This window comes from Acanthopagrus latus, chromosome 17 (assembly GCF_904848185.1).
Source record: "Acanthopagrus latus isolate v.2019 chromosome 17, fAcaLat1.1, whole genome shotgun sequence".
Taxonomy (NCBI): Eukaryota; Metazoa; Chordata; class Actinopteri; order Spariformes; family Sparidae; genus Acanthopagrus; species Acanthopagrus latus.
Genome location: NC_051055.1, coordinates 25,102,068 through 25,126,915, shown reverse-complemented (window position 1 = coordinate 25,126,915; position 24,848 = coordinate 25,102,068). Strand labels below are relative to the sequence as shown.

Here is a 24,848-nt window from a genome sequence, read left to right as displayed (position 1 = left end):
TCTGCGTTATCAGAGATGACATCATTCTCAACCGAGAAACTCTGGGCTGATACTGCAGAATAGCCAATAACCAATTTGTTCTTGTTGTCATTTCTTCCCCATGTTACGCCAGAGAAACACAGATATCATCAGCGTAAAAAAATGACAAGACAAAAATGTTTTCTTATGAAGTAACTGCTTCAGAAGCATTTTTAGCTTGTTACACAACTACCCGTAGAATGGTAAGAGTTTTTCAGAGCTTGCGTAGCTTTACAAACTGATTGCAGGGATGTCACGAGCCAGTTTCTCACAAATGTGTTAAAACTGATGTGATAACTCAGATGAACGTTGGCCACTGACATAAGTGAATGTTACCTTAATTTCTGATATATCGATGGTAGGCCGTGCTCAAGCCATGCTCAAGTTTTTGTAATAATGAGTTTCCAACTTAAAGCGTAAACAAACAACTTTTTACATTTCCCCCTCTTGGTGTTTCACAGCAGGAGGGTCCTGGGTTCAGATTCCACTGGGGGCAGGGCCTCCGTTCTCTGTGAGGAGGCGTTCGCTTGTTCTCCCGGGCTTGTTAGCTTTCCTCCGGGTACTGCGGTTTCCCCCACCATCACAACATGCACGCTAGGCTATTTTTCCGGTCAGTGCCCTTGACCAAGGCACTGGCTCAGATCTGGAGTTGGTCCCGGTGTCCCAGAGTTGTTGAGTGTGACTTAGTGTAAAGAATTGTGTTTTATCATGATGGTTTTTTTTTAAAAATTACATATGCTTATTCCTGCCATTCAACATGGGCATTGCAAAGTGATTAAGATGTTTTCATCAATCTACTTCGCTTTTTTTCTTGTTTATTTCCAGTCACACTCATATTTTTTTCCATCTAAACTCACATTTCAGTTTCACTACCACACGGCTGTTATGTGACTTTGACAGCGGCTGACCTCTTCTCACGCAACTTTCAAGTTGAAATTTTGTTTGGTTGTGAAATGATTGGCTGCCTGAACGATGGGAAACACACCTTAAACATATTAACCACAAACCTCTGAAAATCAAATCTCGTGGTCACTGGGGTTAAACATGCAAAAAGACTGTTCTGACTCTTCCCTTTCTTTCTTCTGTGAAGCACTGACTTGTGAAAAACAAAACAGTCACAGATTTGACCAAAGGACACACACACACACACTCAAGCATCTACGCCTCATTGTCTGTATCGCCCCCTCCCAATCTCACTTCCTGCCTTCTGTTACACTGACCTCAAAAACAAAACAAAACAAAAAAACTGTGGCTGTGCTCTCCATCTCCATCTATCCTAAATCATGAAATATGCTCAGTTCCGTCCAGCGTACGCCAGTGGATAGAAGGGCCTCGGAGCTCAAAGCCTCACCCATATTTGCTGGGACGAGGGGGGAACAGTGTGGCCCTTTGTGGCCCCCCGTTTGTATTTATGAATGGCTGAGCCTCGGGGCGAAGCCTCAGAACAATGCTGCTACACTGAAGGGCTGATTTTCATATGGGAGGGGTGATGGTGATGATGGTGGCAGCAGTGGTGGTGATGGTGGCGGGGAGGGCGGTTTATTCCACACCGTTGGGGCTTGGTACAGAGAGTGGCGAGAGGTCTTGCTGGCAGCGGGCTGGTGTGACGCTTCGCATGTGAGTGTCAGAGGGACGGCTGCTGGAGCTGCTCATACAGGAGCTGCAGGGGGGTCGGCCACGGTCACCTACACAGGTGAGCAGCAGCACTTTGTCTCTGATTTCCAAGGTTTTTCTGGACTTTGGAGCTTTTGGGATTGGAGATTTTTTGGAAGAAAGAGGCAAGAGGACGTAGGATCTATCTATCTATCTATCTATCTATCTATCTATCTATCTATCTATCTATCTATCTATCTATCTATCTATCTATCTATCTATCTATCTATCTATCTATCTATCTATCTATCTATCTATCTATCTATCTATCTATCTGGTCTAATCTTGTCATTTTCATTCTTTAAGGTCAAACACCTACAGTCGGGGTGAGTGTGCGCTTGTTTGCGTGAGCGTTCAAACATGAGCGTGAAAAGAGGATGAGTCACAAGTTAGACCTAGTTAGGTAATGAGTGTGTGTGTGTGTGTGTGTGACTGGGTGAAAGTGTTTGTGATGATGTGTAAGCGTGCACAGATGAGTGAGCGAGTGTGTTTTCTGTGAGGGTGTGTGTGTGTGTGTGTGTGTGTGTTGTGATAGCAGGGGTTGCTTAAAGCCCTGCCAATAATTACTGGATGGATTTCGCTGCCTGTGCCGTCAGCGCCGAGCCGTTCCGTTACTGTCACATCCAAGCCGGTGCCTGATGCCACAGATCACACAGCCAACCCGAACAAGTTATTTAACACGGGGCTGCGTTATTCAAACGAGGTGGAGATACATTCTCTTCAATGAAGCTTTTCACGACATCAGCGAACGGAGAAAAAAATGTTGCAGTTTTCAAAATGCAACTATTAACAATTCCTGAAAAATCTGAGTGGTGATTTTAATTTAGATTAAGATTATAGCTTCCCCTTTTATGGTGCAGTTTTAATGAAAAAACTCAACTTCATCGCAGTTTCATACTGTTTTGCTTTGTTTACAAGTGGCGGACCCTGTCAGTGTTCTGGGGAGCTGATTTCCCTCTCAGAGCAGCTTGTTTATTTAGTTATGGAAAATACATATATTTCCGAGTTTGTATTATCACCTCATCAATATTGTGAATATTAAAATTTGAGTTCAGATTTCTTTTCCAAAATGACACGCTGCAATTTAAAGCCAGTAATTTGTGAGACTTGATGGATGTGTGTAGCGAGTTTTGTACCAGAAATGAGCATTTTGTGTGATTTGGCGACTCGCACAGTTTCTAGGTGCAACACCACTGTAGTAAATACAAATCCCAGACGTAATGCAGGAGCGAACTACAAACAAAACTCATTACATCATAATGTTAATGAGTTAATGTACATGTTATGTGTCGAAAACTTGTATGTTGTATGTCACCGAAGTTATATGATGCAGAAATCATCATCAAAATGATCTTGAATCTTGAAAAAAAAAACATTATTTTTGTGTCATCTATGGAGAGACAGATGTTGGCAGATTAAAACTCACTTTCCCAGTTTCGGGGAGCATCTCTGGGACGGGGCCACACTCTTTTTGTCTGTGTGGTTGTTGAACAGGTGACGGCTCTGTTTGTCGCCCCCTTTTGTTCAGAGCGGAAGGGAGAGCGCTCTAATGAGAGAGCAGGCCTGTGGCTCGCCATCTGCCCACTGGGCCGGGGATTGCCAGAGTCAGCCGGGTTTGCCAGGTAGAAAAGATGGAAGTAGGCAATTGGAGCTCAGGTCTCTTGTTATGCTGGAGATGGGGCCAACTGTGGCCCGGTCGGTTGTCACGCTCACCTCATGTGCTGTTGGTAAAATGTGGATTATATATGCGGGTCTACTTTTGATAGGAAAATAGGAAAAAAAAAAAAGTGTGCTTAAGTTCAAACCAAACAAAAAACAAATGCAGGGTGTGTTATTGAAAATGTGCCTAGAAAACTGTAGAAGTCACAGTTTGTCTTAAAGGGCTGGAATAAAAACAGATGCACAAAATAGATCAAAGAGACCACAAAACACTAAAATACTACACTTATTATAGGTAAGAAAAAGATATATTTGTTGATACACTTCGAAATATCGGCTACAGGAAGAAGCCAGCAATACTTTTATTTCCTCGATTACCTTAAAGTCCAGTCTGAATCTTTCATTTATGCCAGCGCTCTCTGCAGAACCTTGGACAGACTGTGTGACTGATATTGGCATATCTCCGTGTTTATGTTTGTATCTTGTGTGCCTGAGTGTGTGTGTGTGTGTGTGAGTGTGTGTGTGCTGTGCTCGTCGCTCCATGTGTGGGAGGGGGGGAGCAGTCATGTTTTAAGACCATCTGCTCCTCTGAGTATTTTAGTGGGGGCCTTAGCTTGTGGTGGACCAACGCGCGTCACAGGCAAACAGCAAAGCGCAAGCTGTGAGCGGGCCTGTTCCGGAAAAAAAAAAATTCCTCCAGTTTCTCCCTCGCACAATGGGCAGTGTTCTGTGCACAAGGTTCCCTTTCTCTTGTTCGCCTCGTCCAAGAGTCGCGGCGGAGCTCTTGTACGCGGGCCGCAGATGATATTCACAATGAAAATGTTCTTCTTGGCACAGTCGATTGTTTGTGTGAGCCTTTTATGGCTTGTGGGAGAAATTTCAGTAATGTAAAATGACTCATAAAAAGGTGTTGTGACCTGATTTAGCAGGGATGATTGTTCAGATGGCATCTGTTTCCCTGAAGCGTGATGTGGAATAAGTAATTACGTTGAGTTTTTGATTAGATCTCAGAAGAAGAGGTTCTGATGATGAAGATAAATGTGCACGGATGTACTTTGGGAATACCTTTGTCACCCTTTCAACCTGCTGGGTCTTCTTTATCTTTTGCACTGAACATGACATGATACGATCGCTCACTCCGCCTGCTCTTGCTGATTTAATGCACACATATACTATGACTACAGTCCCAGCAGGACAATGGAGCAGCCTGAGCTTACAACCAGCACATAGGGATTTGCAGGGGAAGGTCACATAGCTGCACACCCCACACTGAGGAGTGTGTTGGCATGCCTTATGCTGCCTGTGTGTGTGTGTGTGTGGTGTGGTGGTGTGTGTGTGTGTCTGGGGGGGGGAGTATGGCATGCTGCGTATTCGTTTATAGACAGCTTCAGAGCGTCAAAGCAGCATTCTCTTCTTCAGCTCCTCTCCAGACTGTTTACGGAGGGATTCCCTTGAGGTTATCCGGCGCTCGGACGATGCCGTCTCTTGGCTGGTGGCCTAACGGCTTTTGGAGGCAGTGACTCACCCTACATGTAACAATGAGAGTGGGGGAAAAAATAGACGAGTTATAGAGTTGGATAGACAAGTTGCCTTTGTTGCATTAATATGTAAACTGGTGCTTGTTCATGCTTGTGCTCCCCGCCCACACACATTCCTCACAGGGGAAAATATTAGATCTGCACACGTCTGGAAAGATCAATGATCGTGACCCGAGGCCTTGCATTCAAATTCATCCAGACGTGGCTTCGGATTCACTTTCTTCACTTTAATTGTCTAATTCAGGCTCTTTTGGGTGGCGGCTTTAAACAAACGGACCTTTCTAAGATCCAAATCTGCATCGAACTAATGTAAATGTCTGATTTGCATAACCGTATTCATGTCACAAATTCTATGTTCCTCCTACTCCCCGTATGTTGCTCTAACACAGCCTTACTCAAAGTGATATTGAGTCATCGTTCCTCCACCACGCAATGGTTGCCCTCATGTCTTGTGCACCACTGGCATTAAAAGGTTCAGCTAATGTCAACGTGTTAAGGGAAGTATGGTCAAGGTCCGTAGTTGGAGACATTGAGACACATGGGACGGCTCAGGAAAGGAATTCTGAGTGGGCCAAAGAACAGCTCCAGAAATGCCTGAACGCATATTCAGAGCTGCCCACGACACATGTAAACCAGTGCACACACAGACTCCCTCTCTTTCCCTTTTCCCTTGTCTCCCTCTCACATCTCTCTTTATCTCCCTTTCCTGTTGAATCTGACATCTAGGATTCAGAGCAAGACGACCAACTCAGGGAGAACAACAACGGGAAGAAGAAGAAGAGGAAGAAGGAGAAGAAGAAGAAGAAGCGAGGACTGAGAGGGAGCAGGAGCCTGGTGCTGAGGCTGGTATGAGGCAAGTGTTTTGTGTGTGTGTGTGTGTGTGTGTGTGTGTGTGTGTGTGTGTCGCGTGTGTGTGCTTAAGTGTGCACACGTATGCCGTGTGCTCTGTGCCAGCCGTTTGTCTGCCCCGTCAATGAGGCCGTTGTTGTTGGGCTCGATGTTGGTGGTGTCAGTGGCCCTGCCCGGCTGCTCGGCTCTGTCCTCCCCTGCCGTTTGCCGCTGCACGGCCTCTCTGCCTGGACACGCTCGCCTTGCTCTTGGCCTTTTGTTGCCGTGCAGATGGTGAAGCTTGACGCAACACTGGAGAAAAGTTAGGACTGTCATAGCCAACAGTGCGGCATTATGGGCCAAGACGTCTCGAGACGTGACCCACTTTCAGTCTGAGATGTGGATTCGGTCACACTTAACAACAAGGTACACAAGTAGATACTGAGGGACGAGTAAGGAATGAATCAGAAACAAACCTGATGGTTGAGGAATCATTAATGAGTTATTCCTGAATAACCGTGATTTGACTATATTGTGAGTGTTACTGGAGAACAGAGTGGGAGATACTACATTAATGAATCATTACATAATCATTTGTTCACTAGTTTAGTTCAACCAGCTGCTGAGTGGCGCGAACTATTACGATCCATGTATTCCTAATTACTTAAACATTAATTACTCTTTTATGTGCTTTTAAGTAAACTGAAGCATCATACTGAGTAGTTGCCAATATACACTCATTATATACTAATTACCTAATCATTAGTTACTCTTTATGTGTATCTTCAAGTAGTGAAACATAATACTGACTACTTACCATTACAGGCTCCTTAGTTACTAATTACATCATCATTACTTACTCTTTCGTGTGCTTTGTGTAAAGTGACCTATCATACTCAGTAGTTACCAATATAGATTCATCAGTTACTAATTACTTCATCATTAGTTACTCTTTTTATGTGCTTCATGTAAAGAGAAACTGCATAGTTACAATACTGACTCATTAGTTACACATTACTAATTCATTAGTCTCTCTTTTTTGTATACCTACGAGTGGAGATATAGTACAGAGTAGTTACTAATATAGACTCATTAGTCACTAATTAAGTAATTGAAGTAATTTCTGATTTATTCCTTACTCCTTCCTCATTTTTCTGTACCTTATTATCAGGTGTTACTGTTGATTTTAAAGCAGCATTCATTAATATTTTCAAATATCAAATAATAATTGCCTGCTAATTTAGCATTCCCTGTAACCACTCTTGAATAATCTTTTCAGCTTTTTTAAAACTGAAAAGTATATACAGTATATTTTATACCGACTACAGACTATATATAGTATATCAACTTAAAAGGTAGTCTTGCATAGCCAGGTCATTCTCAGAATGATGTGTTGGCACTTGAGAAAGGTCTGATTTCTTTTAACTGATCAAAATAGTCTTGGGTGGCATTAATCTCAGGGTGCAGCGACAGGGTGCCTGCAAAAAAAGTGTCACATGCACATGGAGAGGCGAGGCCTGGCATTAAAACAGCTGAAAACTGGTGAAAGAAAAGGTTATAACAGGCCGCTTTTTGGGTTTGCACCAATTGTGATGAGTTTGATATTGTTGTCTTGGAGGTTGCTGTTGTTTCAGGTACGGACAGGGATTTTGAAAACAATAGTACACAGATATCATAATGTAGGAGAATGCTACCTGAGATAGGCACTCATTGTCAGACTGAAGCACTTCACATCTGTTGAGTCAGACTACTTCTAAGATGAGGATATGACCTTTCACAACTTGTCTCTGCTGCTCCCACGTGGCCAAAAAAAAAAATAGTTCAAGGAGTTATTCCCTCTCTGTCTTAAAAACTCTGTTTTGCTCTTGTCTCTTTAAGAACCCCCTCCTAAATACCCAGTGTGCTCTGATTGGCCAGCTCACACATGCCTGAGCCAACTGTGCTAAATCAATTGTTACACTTCAAACTAGACTCATAAATTATTCAAATATGTGACTCAGTGATGTAGTGCGATGTCACAAAGTCACGGCATAAGAGGCGGAACTACTGATGAGGCGTTTCAAGAGCAGTGTTTTTCTGTTGGAAAGAGCAGCTTCTGTTGGTGCGGACCTGAACCCATATAAAACCCTGAGGGAAAGGAAAACCTAATATCTCTTCTTTATTGCTAATAAAAAAGTACAAGGTAGCTGACAGAGCAAGTACATTTCCTTTGAGTGCTCAAAAATACATGACTGCATGATGAGCAGCAGGACAGATCTATGGCCTCTTGCCATGTCGAACCAACATCATTTCTCACTTCTCGCTCCATCATTGAGGCTAATATTGGTCATGGATTCTTCGGGGGATGTTGTGATGTGTTAATCACGAAGCTTCAGAACACAATCCACTCTTAGGCCTGCCATCTGCACACACCGGCTGCTGCAGCACGAGGCTAAATCCTCTGCTTCTACTTCTGCACGTATTCATTCTACATCACAAGGACCAGCCAATCATGAAAACAGTATTCATTCTATTTATATCGCAGTTAAACAGCTACATATTTCTTTGACAACATGTAAAGTAAAAGCAACGACCGGTTGGACTGTTGTAAATGTAAATATCAGCTAAACAAATATAAAATAATAGGTTAAACGGTGACATGACATTACACTGATGTTGGATTAGTGTTACCTGTATTAGACTGCAGAGTAGATGGAAACACTTTCATTTTGCTTAATTGTACAATGTGAGAAGACGACGCTGATTGAATGACTAAAAGAAACAATTAAAGATCAGTTGGAAGGTGATGATTGTGTTTAGTGTTGAAACAGATTGTATAACAAATTTAGGAATTAGTCAGAGTGAGCACAGATGTTACATTTGCCTAAAGAGCTGCATGTTGATCTAAATCCTGTTATCATCATTATTAGCTGGAGTTTATTTTAAAAGATTCTAAATGCAACTCATTACAAATCAATAAATGGGGGTTAAAGATCCAGAATATAACTTGTTCCATGAAGTGGTCTATCAATCAAAGTTTAATAACTTGTGAAGTAGTGTAGTAGAGTTATTAATGATGAAAATCTGATGTGACTCAGACATTAATATCCATAGACAATGTAATGTATCAAAGTTTATTTTTACGTTACCGTTGGTCACGTTCACCGACTTCCTTCCTCACTCTCTGGTGCAACATCTTAAATTTTCCCAGCAGTTATAGCCACAGGCGACCAAATGAAACCAACTCTCTTGACTAATATAACAGAAAACATTTGGGCTAATGTCAATAGAGAACTCCCCAAAAATATATTACAAAGGTCAGCTTGTTTTTAGACATTTAATTCAGAAATGTTGCATATTTTGTCTTTAATCAGGAGCCAACGTGGCGTGAAGATTTTCATTTCATAGTGACTCAATTAGCGATGCAACTTTGGATGTTTTCTTTTTTTTTTGTTCACCTAATGTGACAAAAATATCACCTTTTTCCTGACACAGCTCACGCACTGTATTTACACAAAAGGACTTGCATTTGAATTTTTAATTATGATTTGGTGCGCCTTACAGTGCAACACTACTAATGTAAATACAAATTCCCAGGTCTGTAACAATTTGTCAGATGTAATGTAGGCGCTAACTACAAACAAAACTCATCACGTCATGTCGTAGTCATATGTTGAAGTAAACATGTATGTAACTGACTTTAACGACTCAAAGTTTTTAGCACACATGATCAATATGAACCTGCCCTCAAGTAAAAGTGGATAAACTGTTCTACCTGTTGAAGACAACTGTAGAACATCCTTATTCTTACAGAGTCATTGTCATGATCTGGACATTTGTTCAAGTTCAAGGAAGTTCTTTCATTACACGTAAAATGTTTTCATAATTTAAAGACGCAACTGATTTTAAGACCCAAGAAGTAAGAAACAAGTCAGCCTGGTTTACAAAGAGATGTTGGCTGTCAGTGTCATTTATGTTCGAAGGCAGTTGAAAGTAAAGAACAGATTCTAGCTTGATTGAAAACAAATAACACACAAGTATTTGGATCCAAAACTGAGAGCTTATATTCTCATCTAGGGATTCCCCACCACTGGCCTATGGACCAGTACCGGGTCTTGGGTCTTTCAGGACTGGCCCAAGTTAAACCCAATAGGGCGTAAAGTGGCAGAAGAAATTGCTATAAACTGTTTGTAGGCTACTGCATTGGGTTTTGGTATTTATTCAGCTTGAAGTGCATAACACTCCACAAGGCATTTAAATATGACAATGAAAACACTCTGCAAGTTCTTTTTTACCAGGACTGTTGAGAAGGATAATGGAGATACGAAGTGGAAAAAAAGCTAAATTCAAGCAATAATATGATGATAGCTACATAAAATTGAGTTTCATGAGGATTGCAAATGCTCCAAATCCCTCGTGTGTGGTGTGAAGCTAGCTAACAAGGCTATAAATCAACCCCCACCCCCCCAAAAATGATATGTGGTCTATGTGCCAGAAAAGTTGGGAACCCCTATTATAGACCATAAATACCATATATACAACAATGAAACTAAAAGTTTTCTCCATTTTAAGTGAGAAAAACCATCTATAGTGACATTTTTGGAACAAAATGTGCTGACACTATTTATGTGCAGTTTCTTTTTCAATACAGTGGCTTTTGTTGACATATGTCATCATCACCGCCATGAGTACGGCACAGATAGTGTCAGTAATCTACTGATGACATGATGTGTGGTGACTGGAGTTTGTGTCAGAGCTCGGACAACAGTGACAGTCATTCATCGGGCGAGCTTACGTATGGCGGCTGTGGGGGGCGGCGAGCAGGTGCTGACTGACGCTGAGTTTGTGCGACTTTACTACGGCTCTGTGTGAGTCGGGGGGCTGTGAGTGATGTCATCGCCTGATGATGCTGATGTAACTGGTAGTTATTGCACTTTTTCCACAGAGAAGAAAGCTGTCGAGCTGCCTGGGTGTGACTGAACACCCTCTAGTGGATCTGCTGACCAGCTGTCCTGCAGAGCTTCTGTCTGTTTCTAACCATCAGCATTTCAAGGTAAAACCACGGTCACGGCTTTATAAAAGATACTCACAAGCATTTTCAACAGTTTTTTCTCCTTCTTTTTTTGCTACTTTGGCACAAAACACATTTGGTAAACAGTTATACTGTGTCCTGATGTTCTAAAGTCAGTCATTTTGTCTCTAGATCCAGTTATTTAGAATATAATGTTGTCTGTAACGTGTTGTGTTTAAAGGTCTACTGAGTGAAACACGCATAATTTCAAGCATTTCTCACAAATAACAAAGTAAGAAAAGAAATGACTGACATAACATCATTTGTCTCATCCTTTTTCTGCCTGTAGTTTGGGTTACCGCTGGGAGAAAACGAGCACTTCGTGTTGTTTTTGTAGACAAATAAGGGTGTCTGGGGGTGTCTCAGACATTTTCTGATGCAGGGACGTCTGTGATGAATGATGAAAACATCAAATTGGAAATGGAAAAATGTTAGACTTTGAGGAGGAACTCATGCAAACATCAATTTCGGTGATCATTGAGTCAGTAAAAACACCGTTAAACATGCACTTCGTAGTTTTAATCAGAAGAGAAAGATTATCATCGACCAATTATTTTATGCCTAAACAAACTAAATAAACAAACTCTCTTTGTTTTCATGACTGAATAAGCTAAATAACCAAACTGAACTTAAAGGAAAACACACTTTGTTTATATGTGGCGGACCCTGCCACCTTTCTATCTTCAAACAGTATTATAGGGACCTTATTTTCCTCTGAGAACAGTTTGTTTATTCAGTTATGGGAAAATACATATTTGTACTATTACCTCATTAATGTTATAAATATTGAAATTCTGAATTTGAACTGCTTCTACAAAACTACACAGTGTTCCTTTAACCTTAAAAAAAATTAATTTCATTCTGGTTTTGGATCGAGGTACTGCGCTGAGCTTCAAAGTCAGAAACTAAACTGTTAAATCTCAATAACATTTAGATTATTTGTGTCATTCTCTGAGGTAAACGCAGCATCTGAGTCATCAGCAGCACCCGTGCTGTAAACAAGACAGTTCCGGTTATTTTTCTCTCGATGATGCATGTGCTGTAACTGACAGGATGTGTTGTGTTCCAGAGGTCTATGGTCCAGCGCTGAGCAGAGACCATGTGGTGTTTGGAGCTGCTCTTACCACTGCTGTTGATCATCAATGGTAATACATTTCTGTACCTCTTTGCTGTCTGATGGTACATTAACGAAGGCATGCAATACTATTTTTTCAGTCTCAGATGCAATATTAATTGACAATATCACACTATGACATTATACAATATCTCATTTTAATTTCATCTATCTTACTTATTAGAGATTCTTCTGGGTACTACTGAGGTGATCCTTTGCTTTTTTACACACTTTATATTAAAATGCCATTACGGACACAGCATGGTCATATTAGACCTTAACATAGACATTTTATTATCATTTTCTGTCTGAAACATTCTGGTTTAGCTCCTGTCTCTTTAAGGCCCCTCCTCCTGAATACCCAGTCTGCTCTGATTGGTCCCAGCCAACAACAACAACAACAAAAACAACAACAGAGCAGCTGTGCTAATTTAGTCTTAAAGGCCAAACTAGCTGCTCCGCATGAATTATACAAATGTGACTCTTTTACGTAGTGTGATGTCACAAAGTCACTGAATTAAAGGCAGAGGCTACTGACGAGGCATTTCAGGAGCAGCATCTTCTGTGGGACAAAGCAGCTTCTGTTGGTGTAGATTTTGACCTTTATAACTTTCAAGATCTTTTACATGCACAAGGTCCAGTATAAAACACTGAAGAAAGGAAATGCAAAGGGCACAACTGGTCTCCTTTATGAACAAACTCAGACTCGTCATGACCATGCTGTGAGAAAAAAGACATTTTAACTGTCTGAGGGTTTTTCTGAGAGTCCAGAAAACACTCTTATGCTTCAAATATTATTTTAGTTTCATGACTATATTGATTTTATTCTTATGTAACTGTAAGTATTTCTTATCTTAATGTCTGTCTCTGATCTTCTCTCAGATGCCAGTTGCCAGTGGAACGTTTGGGTCCCTCGGGACATCTCGGCCATGACGAACTCCTGTGTGGTCATCCCGTGCACCTTCATGTATCCGTCCGGCATCAGGCCGTACCGCGGCGTTCACGGTATCTGGTACTTTGGCCAGCCGTACCCTCAGCTCTTCCCTCCCGTCGTCTTCAAAACACGCACAGACATCGTGCACGAGAGCTACAAGGGCCGCACCAAGCTGCTGGGCGACCTGCACCAGAGGAACTGCACTCTGCTCATCAACAACATCGGCGCTGAGCACTCAGGGAGATACTACTTTCGTGCTGATCTCGGTGGAGCCAACATGTATACCTTCCCGGACTTCTCTGAGCTCAAGGTTCTGGGTAAGACACTGATCAGAGTGAAATATACACAAAACTGTGACCAATAAACCAGAAATATGGAAAAAAAACAAAAAAACAAACAGTTTTAGCGCTAATGGTAAAGTCATAGTTAAATGTATTAAATATAACAATTTCATCCATCTAGATAAGATAAAATGCTGCTTTACAATTAAAGTTCATCTTATATTATACATTAAATAAATCCAGTAATGTCTTTTTTCATTCATGTCGACCAGATCAACCCAACATCGATGTCCCAGAGGAGATCGTCAGCGACGAGAGTCTGGAGCTGACATGCTACGCTCCGGACAACTGCCCCGACATGACTCCAGAGATCCAGTGGATGTACACCGACTACCTGCCCGACCCGGAGTTCAGCTCTGACTACCTGGAGGAGAGCAACACGGCGGTTCTCTCCAGCACCCTCACCTTCACACCCAGACCCATGCACAACGGGCAGCTCCTGGGCTGCAGGGTCTACTATCCCAACACCACCCTGGTCTATGAGAGGCTCATCTCTCTAGACATCAAGTGTAAGTTAAAAAGCACTTTCCCACCTCTGTCTACAGCCTCCAATGGACTGTTTGTCTTTGCTCACCATCGTTGCAAATGACGGCCAGCCTCCAGTGATTTTGGAGTTTAAATGCAGGCAGATAATAACAATAATAACGTTGTGTCTGACATGCCACACTAGAATCCCAGAAGTAATTATGAATCCCACTCAAGCAAATTTCTTTCTTGAGTGGCTTTCAGGCAGTGAGTCATGATGGTGTAGTGTTTGTGTCGTGCAGCAACCATCATTTAAGTTGACTTAAGCCTGAAGCCTACTTCCAGTTGACAGTAACACAGTGAAGGGGAGCAAGAGCAGAGTCAGCTTTTCAGAATAATATTCTTCCACGTCTAGAATCTAACAAACGGTTGTTGAGGTAATTCAGTCTGGTCCGAAGTGAATGGGAGACAGACCGACATTGACATTTGCAGTGTTAGCCTACAAGAATAGCTACAGAATCAGTCAGGATACGCAGAATCTGCATTGTTGTTCTGATGCACTGCAACTCCTGCAGTGTATGCCAAACATAAAAAAGAAACTTGTATATTTCTCTGCTTTTCGGACATTAAATCCTCCGCCTTACTTCCTCTCCCAGATGCCCCACGCTCCGTTTGGGTGAACGTGTCCTCAGAGGTGATGGAGGGCAGCTCTGTGATGCTGCACTGCGAGGTGGACAGTAACCCTCCTCCCAGGATCTTCTGGATGTTCGGCGACCAGGAGCTTGTGTGGGACACGGCGTCCAACATCTCCCTCCCTCTGGACGATGTGACGCCTGAGCAGGAGGGGATCTACACCTGCGTCGGGGAAAACAGCTACGGCGTCATGAACACCTCGCTGTACCTTGCTGTCAAGTGTAAGTCCCTGAGACGGCAGCTGTGTCACAGTTCCAACATATATATTGTAAATACTTTATAGAATAAGTATGTAGTAGGTAAGAGGGACACAACAGGAGATGGTTTAGAATAAGTAACAACAGAGGAATTAGTTTGATTTCTTACATCAGAAACAATAAAGACAAAGTCACAGGCAGGCGTTGTCAGCCTGGATTTACAACAACTACAAATAACAGAAAACAAATAAAAAAGCCTCATAACATTCACAGAATCTTCTCAAATCAAGACTCCAGCTGTTGTTGATCCGTATGCTCAGTATTTTCTAACCTGTCCTTCCTCTGCCAATTAATCAATATTCACCACAGAGCTTCAGAGCCACGGAGAGGAAATGGCAGAACAATAAAAAAGGTGTATTGGACGAGCGGTGCTGCGTCCCAAATCCACACAGCACACTAATGCTATCACAAATCAATTTCCTTTTTTGTTCCAAATAAACACGGAGCGCCGCTGAAACAATCACACTGTGACCCGAGAGGGCTACTGACAATTTAACTTCATCACAAGAAACAAAACAAGAATCCAAAGATTTGATATTTTCTGTGTTCTGAGATCTCCCTGAAACTAAATCACCACATTCTCTGTGTAGTTTCTTTGCGCCTTTCATCGTCAGTGTTGATAAATATCACACATAAAAAAAATGAATTATTTTTTTCTGTGGGAGCTCACTACATACTCAAACTAGTAGTATGGAGCTGGAACCTTCCTCTTTAACAGCAAAAATGTGAGAAGTTTGGAGGAGATGTTGATGATACAGGAATCTCTGCCCAAAGTAATCACTGAACATTTGAATCAATTAAAACAAACATACAGTTTATTTTAGACGGAGACAGAGAACCTCCCTCTGCTGAGAGGCTCAACACATACAGTGAGCAACAATGTCAAATTTATTTCACGGGTTGTATAATACATAATAAAAAAAAAAGTATTTATCCAGAATATACATTTGTTATTAAGATTGAATAAAGTGTTCTCATAGATCTTAACAGGTAATTAGTAACTGTATAGAAAACATTTTTTGTGAAAGAGGTCGCTCACACTGATGAACACACAGAATGAATGACCCTCAGCTTTATGGAGCTTTACAGTGATGTTCAGCTCACTGTTAACCCGACTAACTCTCAGCTTTACTATTTTTTGCTTTGCTTACTGCTCTGTGTAGTTCTTGGATGCAGCAGGCGTCTGTTTTCAGTAAAAACACTTAAAACAAAACACTGTAACAGCAGAGAGACACAGTGAGAGACTTGTGAACATTTAACAGCTTAAGAGACAATGTTTTCCTCAGGAGTTGGTTTTAAATGAATGATAGCATTGCTGGATGTCTGCTGCTCAGCGCGGTCAAAAAAACAAATCACTTACTACAGATTTAACTAATTATCGTCTCTTGAAATTAAAGCCAGTAACCCAAACTCAGACCCTGAATATCTCTACATCTCACTGCAGACCCTCCCCGTGAGCCCGTGGTGAACGACTCCATGACGGTACAAGAGGGAACCTCGCTGGCCCTGCACTGTAGCACCCAGGGCAGCCCGGCCCCGACCCTCACCTGGCTGAAGGACGGGGAGCTGGTGGGCACCATCACCGCTGACGAGCTGTCAGTGCTGGAGATCCTGGAGATCACACCGCAGGGAGACGGGCAGTACCGCTGCCTGGCTGAGAACGAGCACGGAAGAGCCAGCAGCTCCCTGAACATCACTGTCGAGTGTGAGTGACTTAGTAGGACGTAGAAAAACAAATGATCTGTAATGAGCCTCTCTGAAGCTTTTTCAAATACCCTCAACAGATGCCCCGGTCTTTCTGGAGGAGTCCAAGTGCACGGTGGTGAGGGAGGGCGTCCAGTGTGTCTGCATGGCCACAGGAAACCCTGAACCCACCATCGAGTTCTACCTGCCCGACCTGAACGTCACCATCAACGAAACGGACGGGCGGTACAACTTCTACACGCACACAGACGGACACACCTCCACCGGTATGATCAAGCTCAGGGAGAAAGGCGAGCGGATCGACAACGGCCCTGCTGTCAACGTTCACTGCAGCATGTACAACATGTACGGAAGAGAAAGCGTACACCTGGAGCTACAGCAGGAGAGTGAGTACAGACAAACTGAACACTGAAACTGATGATTTATTTTTGATTCCTGTTATGATGTTTGATTAAATCGTACGAGAATTTCCCTCCTTCTGCCTCTTTTTCATCATCTTTCCTTTAGTATTCTTCAAAGGAGACATATTAAACTCTCATATAAAAGTTTTCTTATACTGTCCAGTGCTGCAGCTCTGTATGAATCACTCTGTTTTAGTTCCTGTCTCTTTAAGCACCCCCCAACCCCCTCTCCTTTATACCCAGTCTCTTCTGTTTGGTCAGGTGACACACACCTGAGCAAGCGACCTTAACAACAACAAAGCAGCTGTGCTGAATTAACTCTGATGTGTCATAGTTGCCGCTGGGCATAAATGATCAAATGTGTGACATGGTGACACAGTGTGATGTCACAAAGTCACAGATTTGTCAACACATTCCATGAAACAAAACAACAATATATTGATCTCACTGAAAAGTATTATTAGTGTCGCCAAAGTCTTATCTATCTTGTATTACATCCTTCACTCCCCTGACCAACAGCACTGTGTTGAGTCGATCCCACGGCTGACACACGCAGGTGTTGAAACAATCAGTGTCCTTTAAGAAACTACGGTCAGCCAGAGATTGCCCGTTGTTCAAGTGTGACGACTAGCAAAGGATGCAGTTGTTGTCGTATCGGAAGTGTGTAGTATATTTTATTGAAAGAAAAGCAAAGAAAGCTTCTGAAGGCTTCTTCTCCCTACTGACTGCAATTTACCAACTGGCTTCCGCTGGTTGTAGCGCTCTCCTACTGTTGATCCGACTGGAAGAGGTTAGCCTGTGATAGACAGATGGTTCATCTCCCAAAATACCTGCCAAGTATTTTTTTTTTTTAAATGTCTGCTCTTTTCCAAAGAGTTTCGCACAGTGTTTTCCCAGATGGTTCTTGCGTGACAAACCATCTGACGCTTTCAGGTTTTGTATATGTTGTCTTACTGCTGTAAATTAAATGTGTACGGATCTGCTGCAGAAAATAGTCGAATGCATTATTTCCTCTCTTTTTGAGTGGTGTTTCCTAAGAAATACAGTTTTAAGCCTTTTTAAGAAATCACACTATTCTGTATTTTTCAAGTTTGGTTTATAATATTTACATGTTGAGTAGGAAAGGAGGGAAATTGGTGCCTTCAGTTGTTGAGATATAGACAGCTTTCACACCACAACTTGACACTGTGGAGAAAAGGGAACATAAGCCTGATTTTTCACCTGGTTTTGCAACCAAAGTTAAGGCAGCAACATTTTGACTTGTAACTTTAGAGAAAGATGATGAAAAAGTTAGAAATCCCCCAAGTCTGCTCTGTTCTCTGATACAGCCAGGACTTAAGTAAAAAATCTCAAGCATGGCAGAAATATCAGAGAGGACTGGGACACCAGGCTTGAGAATAAATACTGTGATTATTTAGGCTTCCTTCCAGTGTACTCCATAGCACCGTGGTTAGCTGCTTCGTAAGGATTAAGTGCTTCTTCTCTTTTTGCCCATCAGTTGTGCACATTATTTGCACTTGTGGGAACGCTCCGAAAACAAACATAGCACATTGTTGGTTTTGGTCTCTTCACTGGATTCGTTGGACACTAAGACAAAAAGAAAAATATAGAAAAATGTCAGTTTTATCCTTGAGATGCCGTCATCCTCATAAACGACATGATGGACATCATAAATGGTGGATTTTCTACTAACTTGATGCATTTGTGCTGCGATTAAATGAGCAATCCCTCTATTTTTATTTCTATCTAATTATATACTAAGTGCACCATTTTTCTGTGTGTAAATTAAAGGGGCATTGTGTAGTTTTGGAGATGAAATTCACACTCAATACTGACAATATTATTGAGGGAATAATACAAACTCTAACATGCTGAATAAACAAGCTGTTCTCAAAGGAAAATAAGACTGTTTGAAGCTTGAAAGGTGGCAGGGTCCGCCACATATAAACACAGTTAAATAGTATGAGACTGTGCTGTCCTTTAAGGTCAGTTTGTTTATTTAGTTTGATTAGGCATAAAAAAAAAAAATCAGTCAATGAAGATCTTTTTTCTTCTGATTCAATTTACTTCCCTTAAACTACATAGTGCTCCCAAATAAGTCGCATGTCCTCATATCTAACTTTGATCACCTTTGTTTGCAGAAAAGTACATGATGGCAGTCATAGTCGGCACCATTGGAGGAGTGGCGGTCATAGCCTTCATCATCGCAGCAGTGAGATACGTTGGCCACAACAACAAGAAGTGAGTATCAATGACAAACTAATGGAGAGGCCAATGCGAGGCAGAAGTAGTCGTTTTTCCTCACTAAGCATTTTCTGCCATCCAAGGAGACACTTAAGCCTTGTCATCCATTCTAAAACACACACACATTGTATACGAGTGAATGTGGGACTGATGTGGACGTGAGAATCATTTTCTCCAAAGCAATTTCAGTTTATTTGCCAGGACAAGTCCCAGTTGAAATCCTTGGAGATCCACATTGGCTGCCTTGCGGAGTGGGTTAGAAAGCTGGACTAACCTTATATTTTGCAGGCCCAATTCCCTGCTCTGACACCGCTTCTGTATCCTTGACCTGCTACGCTAAATACAACCCGGGCAGCCCTCTTAACCAAGGTGCTTTATTTTAGCCTCAAGGCATATTTGGACCCCCAAATTTGCAAGCTTTCTCTGGCAAATCACCCCTGAAGTGGGTGTGAGCTCAGCGACTAAACCCATAAAAATAACCACGTCACTCACAGCCACAGTTGGCCTCCAGCATAACCTCACAGAGCTTGTTGTTTTAAAATGGATGCCCAGGCTTGGCGTGTCACCCTGCGTTAGTCGCAGTCGAGACCGAGTCTGATTATGTGACTCCGTCCCCCAGAGAGAATGGCAACCCTAGGCAGGACGTGGTCCTGGAGAACCCAGCTTTGTACTACAGCGCAGTCAAGAAGGACAAACAAAATCTGAGGAAGAAAGTGGTGAGACATGCTGATGTCAATGATTATGATTATGATGGAGGATGGGTTGGGTGACCATTCTCGGATTGTTTGGGGTTGTAGTATTGTGTAACGAGTTGTAAAAAAAATAATATGACACCCCATTTTGACCTCTGAAAATGAGGTAATAAAGGAATCTCTCCCACCAGCAGTCCAGTAGCTCCAACCATGACCTTTCCAAACACTGTTTTCTCTTGCTTTCATCGCTTCTCTGCGTTTTTCTGTCTGTTTTTCTCTCCCCTAACTCTTGCACAGCTTAAGACAGAGCTGTTGGGCTCAAAGTTTAACTCCATTCTAGAGGAGACTACGGTAAGGTTCCTAAACGAATCCCCATTAAAAAAAAACCAAAAAACACAAGCATCAGTGACAGATGCATCTCCTCGCATATCAGCTTCTGTGTCCTGTACACTGCCGTTTGTTTCCGAAACTGCCTTCTGCATGGCTGCCTCATTGCTAACACAAACTGCCAAACCTAACAGGAAACATCTCAATCTCCCTGTCAGTTGTCGACCAGTAACCCCTAACATCTTTTCTTTATGGTGTCTGTCGCACTCGTCTGTCATCCAAGGTGTCGCCGGCACCTTTCCAGTGATATGTGCCGCTGATTCGTGCTTCTGTCTGCAGGGAGAAGACGGGGATTATCAACCTGTGGGCTCTATGGCAGGACTGGAGAGGCAAGAGCTGAATTACGCTGCTCTGGAGTTTATCGGGGCCAGGCCCAGGGAGGGGGCCTCAGGGAGGGGGGATGACGGCAGCAACTACACGGAAATCAAAGCCAAATGAATCGCGATCCTTCCCTGATCCCTCGGCTATGCGAGACGCAGTGGCGACCCCATCACATCTCCTGCCCCATAAACTGTGTAATAACCCGCCTCCCTCTACTGGATTACACCCTGCATATGATGACTCCTTGTCACTCATTTCCTCAACATTTGTCACATATAATGTACCGCTCCATGCCAGTACTCCCCCCCTCACGGTGGCCCTCCTCCATGGGACGCCCCTTCACACGCCTTCATTTGGGAAAACTGGTACTTTTCTGGGTCGGAGCATGACCCACTGGACAATGTCAAAGAAATTATTTGAATTTCTCGCCTCAGTTGTAGTATGTGGGCTCTAAAACATGCAGTGTTAACCAGCGACCCATGTTTTTGTTGCTTTCATTGTGGTTTGACACAGTTTGCTTGTCATCTGCTCTACATCTGACTCCTGTAACCGTCACTGTGTCTGCTGCCAGTCGAAGCATCAGGGCAAGGAGTAACTGCGCTTTCTGTTCTCCTTTATTTATGTGTGTCTGTCAGAGGAGAGCAAACCTCTCCTCTCTTTCTCTTTGGTTAATTACTTCCCAAGAATATCCCCTTTCGACCAAAGTGGATTGAGTGCTGGTTCTGGGCTGGTTCAACCCTGAAAAACTTTTAAGAACTGGTTTGCCTGGTTTGCCCTCCACGGGCATGAAAGCCGCTGTTCAGACGCTGTGTACATCTCCAATTTCCCATCATTTCTAGGAAAATCTCTGGCAGACAACATCGACTGTTGCTCCTGGCTTTGCATGGCTTTATTGGCATCCAAACATTACAGGTCCTCGGAACACTGCTGCTTCGATTCGGTGTCCAATTTTTTTGGTTTGTTCCCCTGTAGATGAATCAGAACATGCTACAATAGATCTGGATTCTGAAAATGGCAGTCGTAAGTGGTTTTAGTGGGTCCTTGGTCTCGACTAACTCTGCCCTCAGCTTCTGACCTAAGTGGGTCAAATTGTTGATGCCACTCTGGCATCTTCCAGAGTAGGCACTGGTTCTGAACCAGCACCTGAACCTCCTCGGTCGAAAAGGGGTAAAAGATAACCCACTGAGGCTGAGAGATGTAAACGCCTCCCAGCATCTCATTTCCACATAATTGTTTTTAATGTGTGATGCCACTCGGTGGCCCCTCTTAATAAATGAACACAACAGTCACCATCATTTTTGATAATAAGAGGTTTTGTAAATTCAACACTGTCCAGTCACAGCTTCTCTTCAGCATTTTCCAACTAGAACGTGTTGAGATCTTTCTCGGGGGAGCTTCCTGCACTGTGGTCGACGTGAAATGTCCGTCTCATCTCCGACGTCTTCTCCCTTTAGTGTGGCTTCCTGCTCTCTGACTGTTCTGGAAAAAATACAGACCTAAAGCACAACATATTTGCGAGCGAGCGGCCAAAGTGTTATCTCTTTTCGACAATGTGTGTGTGTGTGTATGCATGTGTGTGTGCGTGAGTGTGTGTTCAAATCGTGCTGAAAGATCATAGGACACTGATCACTGAAGTCTTTGGGAAGTTCGAGCATCGCTTCACTTTTGATGCTTTGTTCTCACTGTGTTGCATCAGATGTTTGAATGAGAAAAAAAGTGATGCTGACCTGCCAGTTGGTTGTGCTATTCAAAGACATTTGATGAACCTGTGATGTAATATCAAAGCACACTAACAGTCTAACTTGATAATGATGGTGTCAATAATATTTATTAATTAAGATGTATATTGATGGGGAAAGGGATTCCATTATGTACAGTAAATACCCTGCATGACTGTTTTGCCAGCAGGCTCACGTAGAAGCGTTAAATTATGGATAAAAGCCAGTGTGAGAAGTGAAAAACAGTCTTTTCACACATCTTTCAAATGTTTTTGGCTGAACACTGTCTTAATATGAGCTTAATAACGAAAGCGTACACTAGTCAAAGTCACATCAGAGGCTGCGTTTACATGCAGGGAGAAACATTTTTGCGGCTGATTGAAAGCTTAACACCTGAGACCTCTTATGAATAAATAAGAGCAGCGGAGGCCGAGATGCGTTCAAAAAAATGGTTAGCCTAAAACGGTGACGTAAAGTATTTAGATTTTTTATTTAATTTGATTTCACAAGTTGAATTCAAACCTTTAATGTAAAGTTTTTCTACCAGGATGAGTCAACGTGAATGTATTAAATAACTTCTGTCTTGATTAAATTAAATGACATTACATCAGGGGTTTCCAACCCCTGGACTGTGGACCAGTACCGGGTCTAGCAGCATTCAGCACTGGTCCATGAAAAACACAAGAGGACGTAAACTAACAAAACCTTGATGAAATATCAGACTTGACAGTGTTTCTGCAGAATTGTAGCAAGAGGACATTATCCAACAGTTTTCACAGGCGGGGCACAGGTTATCAGAGTTCCTCTTTTATACAGAGGACATCAATCCGCCCATGAAAACACATCTGTGCATCTGTCCACATCATTGTACACCTCAAGTTTCCTCTGCAAGAAATGATATCTAAAATACTAAGAGTAACGGCTACAGTGTTAAACGAGAAATATGCAACTAGTCTACTGTCTTCTCCTAATCATACACTGTTACACTCTGCTGATGCTGATAGACCTCTCAAGCAGAAAGAGATGTGGGACGATCTCTTCTTGTCATATGACAAATGTATGTTATGAAACAAATTCACAATGCAGCAGCCTTGTGTGAAGTGACAGATTAAGTTCATCAGGAGCGGCTTGTCTCTGTGTGCACAGGATACAGCAAAGTCCTCTGACTGCTAACTGCTAACTCCACGTGTGAGTGGATTGATCACTGGAAGTGATATAAAAACAACAAAATGACACTATGAGGAGGACTTCAGTTTACATTAACCCAAATAAATCTCTCTCCGCCAAAAACTGCAGTTAAATAAATCATGCTGATGACGCCTCAGGCTGCCTCTCACACAGGGGGGAAAAAAATGATGAAGATAAGGTGTGTATGTTTTTTTCCTGACATCGAAACACACCCATGAGGCTGTGATATGAGGAAGTACAGTCTTGCTCAAGAAATGCTCACCGATTGTGGTGTCGATATATTACAAGGTCATGTTTTGTTGTGGCATGTTTCCCGTTCAGATAGAGCCCCTTTGCCTTATCTTGCCTTATATTATGTCTCAAGTATGAAGATTAAACATGTAGAGTGCAGATAAAAGAGCACACTTTAAATTATGTATTGGTGCAGAATACAAAATAGCTTGATATCAGGGGTTTTGAGTGTTATTTACACGCTCTAAGCCAAAAGAAATTCAAAAATGTAGTTCTCTGTGCGTGTAAACCAGCTATTCTTACTCACATTATCCTTTTATTAAGACATTGTTCAGTCAACGTAATGATGGAGGGTTCCTGATATGCTGGCTAGCATTCATAAATTGCCTGTATGCTCAAAGTCAATAACCAGTTCATGTCTTTGAACGCCTCATCGGGTGGGTTTATTTTTTATTTACATTTTTTTTTTTTTAAGTAGAAATATCAAATATGTCTTACCTAATATTTTGTCACGGTGTGTTGTAAAGCAAAATGTGTATGTCCTATACTTTGTGGTGATCATAATTATCATGATGGAGATTTTTTGTTTTCTACATATATGATTGACACAATAATTCAGATCAGGGTTTTGCAATCTCTCTGCAAATTAGCACTGTTACTTAATGAAAGCAGGATTTTCTGAATTGATGTCGTTTGCTTGCTCTTTTTATTTTAAACAAGTCTTTCATGCCTCAAGCGAATTCATCTGTCTTCAGTTCCACGCAAACATAAATAAAATAAAAAACAACACAAAATGCAAACAGGTGATTATTGATAGAAAACTATCTGTCTGTTTGTCATGCTGTCTCGTCTTTGTTGGGAGAAGCAACATCGCCATGATGAAACAGTGTCATGCTCTGCTTACCTTTCTATAGATAGATAGATAGATAGATAGATAGAGCATCAACTGTCACAAACAAGACTTTTCAAATCTTTGTCTGGATTTACTGAAGTTAGAATGTTATTTTTTTAACATAACTTTTGAGGTAATTTTAGAAACTGTTTTGTTTGTAGATGAGTACAAGTAAGAATATCTATAAAACACATACAGAACTTTACACAGACATTTTTGACAGCGTTAAACATTAGCTGATTTTTTTTATCATCACCTAAAGACCTGAGGATCGGTCACTTTAATGTGGTCATATTAATCACATTTTTTTTTCTGCGTCAGAATTCTTACATTTGGTTCCAGCCTTTAACAAGGTTTATGAGCCAGTAGTATAACACAGCTGGTATCATGTGCTATCTGTGTTTCTTCTGCGATAAAGTCTTGGTAGTTGCCACTTCATGGTAAAAAACATAAAATGGGTCTACATAATGCACCCAGCATACTCTACTGCCCTAATGTTAACTAGCTAGCTTTGGCGGCG

General features: G+C 42.0%; 1 protein-coding gene across 4 annotated transcripts; it reads left to right on the top strand.

Moving 5' to 3' along the window:
* Nucleotides 1–1,479: 1,479 nt before the first annotated feature.
* LOC119006847 (myelin-associated glycoprotein-like) lies at nt 1,480–24,325 on the top strand. Of its 4 annotated transcripts, XM_037075992.1 has the most exons (13): nt 1,534–1,711; nt 5,595–5,714; nt 10,621–10,728; nt 11,816–11,891; nt 12,743–13,111; nt 13,348–13,644; nt 14,257–14,514; nt 15,995–16,255; nt 16,335–16,640; nt 18,797–18,896; nt 19,519–19,615; nt 19,889–19,942; nt 20,258–24,325. In XM_037075992.1, the coding sequence occupies exons 4-13, from the start codon at nt 11,846–11,848 to the stop codon at nt 20,414–20,416; spliced, it is 1,947 nt and encodes a 648-aa protein (XP_036931887.1). In that variant the 5' UTR covers nt 1,534–1,711; nt 5,595–5,714; nt 10,621–10,728; nt 11,816–11,845; the 3' UTR covers nt 20,417–24,325. The 4 variants fall into 4 exon arrangements, with proteins under 4 accessions (XP_036931888.1, XP_036931887.1, XP_036931889.1 ...); XM_037075993.1 differs by lacking the exon at nt 19,889–19,942 and having other exon boundaries at nt 1,480–1,711; nt 20,258–20,416; XM_037075995.1 differs by lacking the exon at nt 19,519–19,615 and having other exon boundaries at nt 1,535–1,711; nt 20,258–20,395.
* Nucleotides 24,326–24,848: the final 523 nt, after the last annotated feature.